General features: G+C 46.8%; 1 protein-coding gene and 1 long non-coding RNA gene across 2 annotated transcripts; one reads left to right on the top strand and one right to left on the bottom strand.

Annotated features, from left to right (window-relative positions):
- The first annotated feature begins 6162 nt into the window (after window positions 1-6162).
- On the top strand, window positions 6163-11534 carry LOC123165239 (uncharacterized). Its single transcript, XR_006482865.1, has 2 exons — window positions 6163-6349; window positions 11237-11534. It is a non-coding gene; the product is annotated as an uncharacterized lncRNA (long non-coding RNA).
- On the bottom strand, window positions 7116-10669 carry LOC123165238 (tyrosine-sulfated glycopeptide receptor 1). The gene has a single exon (XM_044582876.1). It carries the CDS (start codon window positions 10486-10488, stop codon window positions 7297-7299), a length of 3192 nt encoding a protein of 1063 aa, XP_044438811.1. The 5' UTR covers window positions 10489-10669; the 3' UTR covers window positions 7116-7296.
- Window positions 11535-12269: the final 735 nt, after the last annotated feature.

Here is a 12269-nt window from a genome sequence, read left to right on the forward strand (position 1 = left end):
GCTGCGGGCAGCAGCAGCAGGTAGCCCGGCCGATGGTAGCAAGAACCGGGAGGAAGAAGATCCCGTGATTTGTTTCCGTAAGGAAGAAGACATGAGCATCACCGTTCGTTTGTCATCCAACACCTCAAATTAATCCTTGCAAATCGACTGACATGTGTTTAGCCAGTCCCACACTTTTTTTGAGATACTCAAGAGTCTTTACGTCTTCAGCCAGTTCAAGCAAACCATGGCCACATACCAAATACAGTTTCTGCCAATGCTCCAAGTTCTAACAGCTCCGCGCACACTACTATCCACCTATATACTCCCTACTAAAGTCAGTACAAAGTTGGCTTATCTATTTTAAAACGAAGGAAGTATATATTTACAAACGATTTGTCATGAGACGAAGCTTACAGATGTAGCGGGGGAACTTGCGGATGGCATCCATAAGTGTAGTCCGTAGAACCTCTCCATGAGTGTAGCATCGTCGTTGCCCGCTAAGACGAGACAAGAACAATGTCGGCCAATCTATCTCCACGGCCACGGCCGCCATCCACTCCTGGCCTTTAAACCGACCCATCATCTCCTCCGCCGCCCCAGTCTCAAGGTCGGCCAGGAGCGCTCTCCCGTCTTGGTGCAACTTTTCTCTCCAACGCAAACACAGTCCGCTCTTTCAGTCAACTTTTGCTTGGGTTGTTCTATCTCGACCATCCGTGTGCGGAGCCAGTCTGCACTCCCGCTGTCGATGCTCTGATCTCCGCCGTCTTGTCGTGTCCAGGTCTCTACCCAGAGTCCTTCGATGTGTAGGGGGACCAGCTGGAGCGCCCCGTCGACGTCGACGACAAGTTTCGGCGTACTGTAAGGGAGGAAGTAGTAGCATGCTCCAGCGGGGACGCGAAGATTCGCCAAGGAGGATCGGCCGGTCTCGGCGTTCACGTCGACGCTGTACATGTCTGAAAAGTCCCAGCAGAGCCAGTGCGCCGTGCCCCGTCGCACGACGGCGCTCTGCTGGGCCATCGTTAAGCCATTGTGGTGCTTCACACAGTCCTGGAAGCTACTGGGCGCGCTCCAGCTCGGCTGGTCGGACGAGAACGTGTAAAGGTAATGGCGCGCTCCATCGTAGCTGCCGCCGATGAGTAGCACTTTGAATAGGGCCGAGAAGCCCCGCAATGGCCGCCGTCGCTGCTGTTGGCCGCCGGAGCAGAAGTCCGCCCCCGCTAGAATGCCAGAGCCCTCCAGTTCGACGCCGTCGTAGATCGACTTTTGCCGCAGTGGGGGAAGCACCTCCCACGAGCCGGCAAGCAAGTTGCACACGGCGAAGTGGCTGGAGGTCGGGGGCGAGTGGTGGTGGACGCGGGCGTGGCGCGGGACGAAGTGCAGGAGGAGGAGACCGCCGCGCGAGGCGACCGGCTTCGCGCGATCGAAGAGGCCGTCGGCTTCGGGGGGGCAAGGATCCGAGGGGTCGACGGCGGAGGCCGGACGACGCCGACCGTGGTCCCCTGGGAACGTGCTCCATGATTGCACGAGGGATTTGCCCGTTGCTGGGGAAGAACCCGAGGAGCGAGGACGGATGGGGCGAGTTGTCCGGCCAACGGCGGCGGAGGAACGAAGGGTCGGCCACTAGGGTACTCCACAGCTTGCACGTCGCCGCGCATCGGAAGAGCACAGCCTCGTCTGGCAGACGTGCGAGGATCTCCAGGATGACGTCGTTCGGGAGCGTGGCCGCCGTCGTCGTCGCTTCCATCTCCTTCCGGCCGACGTGATCTCGACGATCGGAGTTGCTATGTTTGTATGGCGGCGTATGAAGCATACGATGCGTGTAAATAGGATCGCACTTTTGCCTTTCCTTTTTCAATTCTGTTTCCGACTCATCCTGTTTTTTTTTGAGTGGTTGCGACTCATCCTGTTGGACTACGCATTTGAATCGTTATGTTTTTTTCCTTGCCCCTCTACGGCTTTGGACTACGAGGCGCGCGAGAGCTCCTGCTGTACGCTCGTTTTTAGGAATCTCGCCACTTTATTAATTAAACAATGTTCATAGGTACAAGACGTTGGCAAACTTGGCGAGAATATGAGCTTCGAAATTGTAGTTTATACGCTCATGAAGAAAAGAGACCGAAGTAAAACTGTCTCTACGGCTCATTATTTCATGTATAATGGCTGAGTGTGGACCTCCCGTCCCCTGATGGATATCGTTTATCACACCTTGACTGTGAGATTTGTCAACTGAAGGTCCTCAGCTAGGGTTAGAGCCTCCCTGCATGCAAAAGTTTCAAGATGGTGGGATCAGTAATACCCCGATACACAACCGCCGAGGATCCCAAATATAGCCCTGTGTGGTCTCGGCAAACAGCAGTGACAGTCCCACCGCGCCTGTTTCGCAGAACTGCACCATCCACATTGATTTTTGCCACTCCCACCGGTGAAGCAAGTGCAGCTGGGGCTCCTGTAGTACGCTCGTGGGTGTCAAAACGAGTTGCTTTCGCTAAAGCTGACTCGCAAATGGGCCGGCCCAAACGAAGCGTCAAGCGAACGCGGTAACTGAAAAACAAAAACAACAAAGGGACTCGAACTCCCGACAAACCCTATTTGACGCTCGTTAGCGTCAGAATGTTGTGGTTTCGCTGAGGGAACCTCCGGTTGTGCCGGCCCATGTACGGGATTAGCGTTTGCCATTCGATGCGTTCGCTGCTGCTTCCTTCCCTATTCCTTGCGGGTTTTTTTTTTGTTTTTTTGTACGGTTTTTTCTTCCAGGATTTTCACTGTTTTGCCCGGTTTTCAGTTGTTTTCTTCCTGTTTTTTATTTTTCCTTTTTTGGTTCCTTTTTTATTTTCTCTTTCTGTTTTTCTTCTCTTTATTGCGCATTATATAAAAAGTTCACCGCGTATTAAAAAAATCTTCATCATATTAAGAAAATGTTCATCGTATATTATGAAATAGTGCACCTTGCATTCTAAAATTGTTTATTGTGTATTAAAAAATGTTCATAGTATATTATGAAATTGTTCAATGTATATTAAAAAATGTTCATTGTGTATTTAAAATTTGTTCATCATATATAAAAAATTTGTTCAACGTATACTACAAAATGTTCAGTTGTGTATTTGAAAATTTTCCAGTGTTTGTTTTAAAAAAAGTTCTCTGTATTTTAAAATTTGTTCAATGCATATTGTAAAAATATTTTTTTTAAAAAATAATATGATTTGCCGCTGTCTTTTATACTTTAAGATAGGGGCTGCAATTTTACCGTTGTACTCCCTCCGTCCCAAAATTCTTGTCTTAGATTTGTCTACATACGGGTGTATCAAGTCACGCTTTAGTATTAGATACATCCGTATTTAGACTAATCTAAGACAAGAATTTTGGGACGGAGGGAGTAGGTAGCTAGCTTGGCTGGTTGGCTCGCTTGGATCAAGATTGAGGTCGGGAGTTTGATCCCAACTTGTTCGCTTCGTTTTCGAATTTTTGCTCGACGCGTGCTTATTGGGCCGGTCCGTTTGCGCTTCAATTCAGCGAAGCCGCGTCGATCGGACGCTCACGGGCGGCATATAGGAGCTCTCCGAACTCCCAACCTCGCGACGCATGCTATGGGAGCTATCCAGCTGGGCTACGAGTTCTTCACGTCTAAAAGGCAGCGTTCGCCTTAAAGTACCATAGAAAGTGGTAGATCGTGGGTTTTTCAACATTTCCCAACAATTCTTAGGAAAAAATGTGAACAATATTCATAAATATGTGAACAAAGTTTCGAAAATCGTATTTTTTTAAATTCTTTTTTTAAACGTGAAATATATTTTCGAAAAATTGAACAAATTTTAAATTCTGAACAATTTTTTTTGTACTGTGAACAATTTTTCGAAAGCGAATTTAGATTACACACTGAACATTTTCTTAGTATACGATGAATATTACTCAAATACACACTGAACATTTCAAGAAAAAACGATGAACATTTTTTGAATGCATACTGAACAAAAGTTCTATGCACGATAAACATTATTCAAATACACACTGAACATTTAAAAAAAATACGATGAACATTTTTTGAATGCATACTGAACAAAACTTCTATGCACGATAAACATTATTCAAATACACACTGAACATTTAAAAAAAATACGATGAACATTTTTTGAATGCATACTGAACAAAACTTCTATGCACGATGAACATTATTCAAATACACACTGAACATTTAAAAAAAATACAATGAACATTTTTTGAATGCATACTGAACAACAGTTCTATGCACAATGAACATTTTTATACACACTGAACATTTTTTTCAATGTATGGTCAACGATTTTCTTCAATTCGGTGAACAAATAATTGGAATTCAAAACCTTTTTTGAACCGTGAACAAAATTTGAAAACATGAACAAAATTTTCAAAAACATATTATGAAAATTCAAACGAATTTTGACAAATCTGAACATGTTTTTGAAAATTTGAATTTATGGAATAGAAAAAAGGAAAAGAAAAAAGAAACAAAAAAGGTAGACAAAATAAAATAAAAGGGAGAAATAAGAAGAAAAACGAAAAAATAAAACGAAAAATAAAAGTAAATAAGAAAACCGGAAAAACCTATAAAAGAAACCATAACTGAAAAAAGCAGGTACAGGGAACCTTCTGGAAGGTCCCAAAACCAGTTCCTCGCTCAAGTGGGCCGGTCCATATCTTGTCGATCGGTCGCTTTGCTTCAGTGAAGCGGCCACACCTTGACGCTCGCGCGCGTCGTATAGGAATCGCCGAGGCACGCGACAGCGAGTCCTGGCTTCAGACTCGCTGAAGGGCGAGCAAGCTGGGCCGGCCCACTACGGCGGGAGGCCACAGCTTCTTTTTCCTTTTTTTTTTACGTTTTCTGCTTTGTGTATTTGCTTTTATTTTTGTACTTTCGTTTATAAGAATTCGCCGCCTCCAGTTAGTTGTTCAGTCAGCGTCTTCTTCTTGAAGGGAAAAGATTCGTCGACTACGCTCCTCCTTAGGAAAATGGATTGCCCTGTAGCCTTTCTTATGAAATTACTCACCACTTCAGCTCACTATTTTTAGATTCTCGAGTCTTCGACATCTTCAGTCATCCATTTTTATTTATTTTTAGCACATTCTGTCAAGTGGAGATGTCCATTATATAATTTGTGTCAAAAATGTCAAAAGATGTGGTAAAAGCTGGTATTTGCTCTTTATTGAAAAATTGTTCACTACTTGACTACACTCTTCTCAGATTCTCAAGAGTCTTTAACGCCTCCAGCCACTTCAAGCAAGCTACGGCCACAAACCAAATACATTTCTGTCAAGCTCCAAATTCTAACAGCTCCGCGCATACAACTATCCACCTATATTTTCAAACGATTTGTCATGTGAGCTTGCCGACAATAAAGTCAGGAGGTTATCCGACCATGTAAGAATAGACTTATCACGAAAACTAAAGTTAGCTAGCACATGAGCCACTTAATTATATGAACGAAAACAATGCTTAAACATGACCTTCCCATTGCAGTACCTATGTCCACACATTTCGCAAATAGTGCTACAACTTCATCCCACCATCTTGTATGACCAGAACAAAATTAATTACTTGAAATGAATGTGACTCCGCTTCAATCCTACTGAAACCAAGAGAGTTGACAAATGCCAAGCCATCTCTTATAGTCGTCGCTTTCGTGGTAATTGCATCAGTTGCAACTGGAATGAACTTACATTGCACTGCTATAAACGGACCCCTGTCATCTGTGAGGATAGCAGTTGGCGCACCACTTTCTTCATCTGTAAAGAAAGCTGCATTAGCGTTTAATTGTGTAAATCTCGGGTCTGGCTTGCACCATTTCGTTGCAGGCATATCATGCGATCTTGCTGTAGCTGTCTTGAAGTTTCTTCCTATAGAAAGAACCGAGATAGACCCGTAAAAAAAACCGAGATAGGGCATCTCTGCGAAGGTGGCGCAGTTTTGTTATGTGCCACTTGCCTCCGAATCCACCAATTGTTTTGAAGGAATCTTGTTTTTGGAACCGGCGAGACAACTTTTCTTTAGGGCTTACCGGCGAGACAACTGAGCTAGTGAGCGTGCAAACCTTATTGGGCTGCAGGTCGGCGACGGCTCGAGACGCCTGAAGGTGATCATCAAACAACCCGCAATTGTCTAAAAAAAAAAGATCAAACAGGCCGCAAGCCTGGGGCCCTGTCAAACTTGCCCAAATGGGCCCTGGGCTCTGGCCGTGCCAACCGTGGCCACCGTTTGCCACCGCCCCCCTCCCCCACCTCCGGCCGCGGCGACGCGAGGCCGCCTCCCCTTCCGCCGCGGGGCGCAACCATCGGAAGCGTTGAGCCGGCGGCGAGGCGCCGCGGTGGCGCGACGGCTGAGGGTCGGCACGAGGTAGCCACTTGATACCCTAGGAATTTGATTTGGTTGTTGCTGGCGGTGCCCATCCATTAGCTTTCGGTGCCCATCCATTAGCAAACCCGCCTCATGCCGTAGATGCGATTGTTCATGGCGCTCGAAGAAATCGTTGTTAGTCTGCTACAATGTGTTGTCCGTGACCCGTGGATTGAACTCCTTGTGCTCTGGAATCTGAATCTGGTTCGATCCCCCCACCTCATATTGAAACTAGCTCTCCGATGGCAGCAGTTAGGACTTGGCAAAGCCATATGCGCGTGATTCTGGTCTCACAAATGAATTCAATGTCATAGGAACAACTAGTCAACTTGGTGCTGTAATGTTGGACTTCCATGTTGCGCGCCTTTCTCAGAGAAATCGAAACTATTCTGCTAGCATATCAGCATGTTCCCACTGTGTTTTGCAGGATTGTTCTCGGAAGTGCACTGAGCAGCTCAAATAAATGAAGATGAATTCAGCAACAGCTCTGAACCGACTTTCTCTTTTCTCAAACAGCGCCCGGGGGCGCATGTCAACCCACTTTCCGTAATCGTGGAACAGAGTCTGGAGCTGAAATGTTTCCACATACAAAAAGGCAAAATTGAATATATGGGCTCATAACTACGAGCCTTTTTCCTACTCTGCTTACACACATAACTGTACAATTTGTTAGAAAACAATCCTTTTACTCAGTTTACACCTAGTCTAGCAAAGCGCAAGAATACCATTTTCCGTATATTGGGGAACCGAGTTTGGAGCTGAAATGTTTCCACACACAAAAAGAGGCAAAATTGAATATATGGGCTCACAACTACAAGCCTTTTTTTTGTACAGAGATGTACTGTACACACACGACTGTACAATCTGTTAGAAAACAATCCTTCTACTCAGATTACACCTAGTCTAGCAAAGCACAAGATTACCACCTGTTTCTGTTCTACTTTTAACTACACTTCCACCTGCAGGTTCACATCTGCATTTTCCAGGCAGGATACCACCTCTTGGATGCTTGGCCTCAGGCACGGATTATGGTTGATACACTTGCAAGCAACTTCAAACACCTTCAGCATTTGCTCTTCATGCCCTTGTTCTCTCAGCGCTGGATCCAAGACTTCAGTATGCTTTCCCTGGGACGTCATCTCCCGTACCCACTGGACAAGTTCCTTCGACTTGGACAGGACCTCGACGGGCCTTTTCCCTGTGAGCAGCTCAAGCAACACCACTCCAAAACTGTATATGTCTCCCCTCAGTGTGGCCACCCATGCGTGCCCGTACTCGGGAGGAATATAACCCAGAGTGCCGACCAGCTCAGTTGTGACATGTGTGTCATAGGGACGGATCAATCTGGCAAGCCCGAAATCTGCAACATAAGCTTTGAAATCTCTGTCAAGAAGGATGTTGCTGGACTTGATATCACGATGTACAATGTGTGGCTTGCAGATATTGTGGATGTAAAAAAGGCCCCGGCTTGCTCCTTGTGCAATCTCTAGCCTTGTTGGCCAGTCAAGCAATGTGTTGCCATTGTCCCTGTTGTGAAGCCAATCATCCAGGCTACCATTCTCCATGTAAGAATATATGAGGAGCCTCGAGTTTCCCTGGATGTAGTAGCCCCATAGAGGCACAAGGTTGTCATGTTTCGCCACGGTGAGTGCGTCAACCTCTGCGGTGAATTCTCTTTCCATGAGACACATTTCGCCGTTGAGCTTCTTGATGGCAAGCTTGGGTCCATTCGGCAGCTCTGCCTTGTAAACTAGACCATTACCTCCGCAGCCGATGATGTTCTGCTGGTCAAAGTTATTTGTGGCCTTTAAGATATCATGGAAGGTGATTTTGCCTGATTCTCCCTTGCCTTGAGGTACCATCACCAAAATGCTTCCTTTCATCACATTGCACAAGTCATCTGATGCAGAAGTAAATGAACTTGCCTCTATGTCGCCATTGCTGCTACCCTTGTTTTGGTGGACAGAGTTTGTTCTTCTGAGGGACATAAGCAGACGTCCCAGCAAGAACAGAATGGCAAGCCCTCCGAAGAACACACCTAATCCAACGGCAGTAATGTTCTTCTTGTTCCACCGTCTTGGGGACGCTGAAGATGATGTTGAGTTGCAGTCATTATTGATCATAGGGCCACATAGCTTTGGATTCCCACTGTAGCTAGAATTTGAAAAAGAATCAAACTGTCCTCCACTTGGAACTTTCCCTTCTAGCTTGTTGTTGGAAACATCAAATTTGGAAAGGAAGTGCAGACCATTCAGTGCAGATGGTATTGCACCTGTGAGCTGGTTGTTCGACAGATCGAGTGTTTGCAGGTTTGTGAGGTTGCAGATTTCTTGTGGTATTCCACCAGTTAAGCTGTTGGAGCTTAAATTAAGGATGTCAAGCATTTTTAGCTGACCAATCTCAGGGGGAATCACACCAGTGAAATTATTGTTGTCCAGACACAATTTGTTGGGAAAAGCACTGACCATCCGGTATTGACGTAATGGTGTCCAAAATACAGGCAACTCAAGGAACTTTGGGTCCAGCTTAGCAGCATTTTTCTCTGATAGTAACATCGGCATCTTTGTCAATGCAGCTGGTATATCCCCTGTAAGTTTGTTGCTTGATATATCTAGAAAGAACAGGAAGCCCAGCCCATCAATCCAGGATGGTATCGGTCCAGTGAGTTGATTCATTGACAGGTCTAGCATCTCCAATTTTTCAAGCTTTGATATCCAAAGCGGGATTTGCCCAACCAATGGGCAATCATCTATGGTGAGTACCTGAAGCTTCTCAAAACCATCAATTGTTTCATCCTGTGGTATGGCTTCACCCTTGAAGTTGGTTCCAATAAGCAGGGAGGTGAGATTCTTGCAGCTCTTGAGCATCTGAAGTGCATTTGTGATATTTGTAAAAGAGTTGCCGGTGATTGAAAAGAAGGAGAGGGACCTGAGATTTCCAATGCTTGGTGAGAACTGGCCATGGAATTGATTGAAAGCCAGACGTAACGCAACTAGGTTGGTGCATGAGTAGATACTTTCAGGAATTGTACCAGTGAAGTTGTTCAATGAAAAATCAGCTGTCCTCAGATCCAACATGGTGAAGTTGACTTTGCTAAGTTCCCCGGTAAAACTGTTGTTTCTGATGGTAATGTATCTGAGATTTGAGCAGTTACCTAGGGCCGGTGGCAGCTCACCAGACATCTTGTTGTTGTCCAAGTAGAGTTGCTCCAATCTTGTTAACTGGCCGACAGAATCCGGAATCTTGCCACTGAGGCCAGTCGATCCAAGATTAAGGACAGTCAGATTGCTTAGTTTTGCTATGTGGGAGCCATCAATAACTCCTTGCAAGAAATTGTTGGGTAAGGAGAGCTGCTCCAGTGAGGTAGCATTGAAGAGTTCCGGCGGGAGAGCTCCGCTGAGGTTATTGTGTCCAACCTTGAGCACTTTCAGCATGGAGCAACTGCCAAGCCCTGGGGGAATGTTGCCACTGAATTGGTTGAAACAAAGGTCAAGCATGTCAAATAAGGGGGCGTTGGTGCAGAGAGAAGATGGTATTTGTCCTGTGAAGGTGTTGTTGCTCGCATTAAGGGCAACCAGATTCCTCATCGCCCCCCATGTTGTTGATGGAAACTGGCCTCCAAACAAATTGCTTGAGATATTCAGCACCTGCAGAGGAAGGTTGGTATCTGAGGCTTGCAGCTCTTGCAGATGACCATCGAGGTGGTTGAAGCTGACGTCGAGGACAGTAATGCTTCTGGAGAACACCAATTCTGCCGGTAGACTGCCTTCAAGCGAATTATGGGACAGGTTGAGGCGCTTGAGGCCAGCAAGATCGCCGAGGGATGGCGAGACGAGCCCTCTGAGACCTCTGGAAGCCACAAAGACATCTGTGACCGTGCCGTCGCCGCTGCAGAGGACGCCTTCCCATTGGCAGCAGTCCGTGCCGTTCACCCACGACACGTTGAGACTGCCGCTGCCGCCCGGCACGAGCCCGCCCAGGAAGCCGAGGAGGGCGCTCCTCTCCTGCTCCGTGCAGGAGCTGGTTGGCGAGACGAAGCAGAGCAGAAGGGCGACAGCAACAAGGCCGGCGAACGGCGTGGATGATTTGGTGGTGTATCTGCTGCTGCTGCTACGGCATGATGAGCTGAGCGGCTGCATGGTTCCCTCTCATGAAACTCGGCTAACGCAGGGCTGCTTTTGCGCTACTCGGACCCTGATTGCCTAGGGAACCACCATGGGCGATGGGTTCGTGGCGCAGAGCAGCATGGAGGAGGAAGAAGCTGCCTGCCGTTGCCTCGAAGAAAATGGCTAAGGTGAGGCGCTATGGACGCATTCACATCCTAATCGGCTCCTTTTGCACGTTTGCCACTAGCGTGTTTTTCAGCCCATGGAGGAAAAGGAGAATGCTGCTGTGTGGGCCCCGTTCCTCATGTTTGACCTCGTTGCTTGGGCCAGCCGCCAGCCTCCGGTTCTGGTATGCAAAAGTCCAACTTCCCTATGCAATACGACTATACATTTTAGCTGTTGTATATCCTTGTCTAGGATCTCGTCACCTCGCTTTGGAAGTTGGTGTTGAATACTGCGCCATGCCCGTATAATAATTCACCAGCTACGTATATCTATGCATATCTTTCTGGCTCATTGGTACGACCCTGACGCTCAGGAAAACCAAACTGTAAACTATCAACAACTTACTGTCAGTATTTGCATGTCACCGGCGAAAATCGACAGCCATTGACATGATAGCCGTTGATAGATTCTCACCGCTAGCGCGCGGAATAGGAAAATTATTTACTGGAAAAAAAGGAGTTAGGTCGTATTTTTTTCAGCTGTCATTTGAAAAAATTGTGCCCTTACACGTGGAGCTTCTTTGCTGAGAAGGCGGGTTTCTTTCATTATTGAACAGGGAAAGAAAGGCGGGCGTCGTCGTCGACGCATGAAAGGAACCGGTGCTGAAGATTCCAGCGTCTGCAAGGCACTTCTCTTCTTTTTCCGCTAGTGGTAGGTACATGTAGAGAGCACTTGGAGCTTATCTCTGGGATGGAGCGCGCACATAATCTGATCTGATAAAGCAATCAATGATTAACGTCGTCGTCGAACGTCGTTGATGTGTGTGGGTGCGTGGTTTGATTGCTCAACTCAAAGGCGGATAATGGCGAGATTTGGTGTGAGGCGCGGCCCGTAGACCCGCACTAGTTCGCAGATTTTGAGTGCAGTTCTTCTGCTTCATTACCTTTTTTCAAATTATGTATGCAGTTTCTCTTCCTTTTGTTTTGTTTTTGCATGTACCTTTTCTTTCTACCTGTTGGTCGAAATACGCCGGAAAGGTATTTTTGGGAGTGGGTGGGTACCCCGTTCTTGACCCTGCCCGAGGCGTTTACTTTTTGGAGCTCCGTTGGGGAGGGAGAGGGAGGGGTGATGTGCACGTCTGCAGGAAGCTTTTCTTTCCGGTTTGTTTTCCTCCTTTGGACCTACCGAGAGTATGACCTAGAGGCCACCTCCTCTCTGACCCATGCACGGATCACGACAAGAAAACACACATCAAGCAGCGAGCTAGCGTAGCGTGCGTGGGATTCAATTCGAGATGGCCACTTGAGCAAAAGTCGCCGGAGGCTGTAGCAGCCATGGAGCTGTGAGCTGCATGCATGTGCTGTCGCACATTCCAGTCTACGTTGATGGATCCATCGATCCACGTAGAGATATGGATCAAACTACTAAATGCCATCCACGGAGTACCATCTTCTTATTTTTGCGGGGAGAAGATGCCATCCATCCACTATCTGCAAGTGAGCTAGGTTTATAATCTAACCATTTTACATAATGATGGTGGCGACGTGGCTCTCCATTAGTCAGTTCTACTGGATTCGATCTGAGATATTTTTCTTGTCCGTCGCCATTGATTTATCACGGATGCCGCGTGTGGTGGTCGTCTCTGTCTA

This window comes from Triticum aestivum, chromosome 7D, assembly GCF_018294505.1.
Source record: "Triticum aestivum cultivar Chinese Spring chromosome 7D, IWGSC CS RefSeq v2.1, whole genome shotgun sequence".
Classification (NCBI taxonomy): Eukaryota; Viridiplantae; Streptophyta; class Magnoliopsida; order Poales; family Poaceae; genus Triticum; species Triticum aestivum.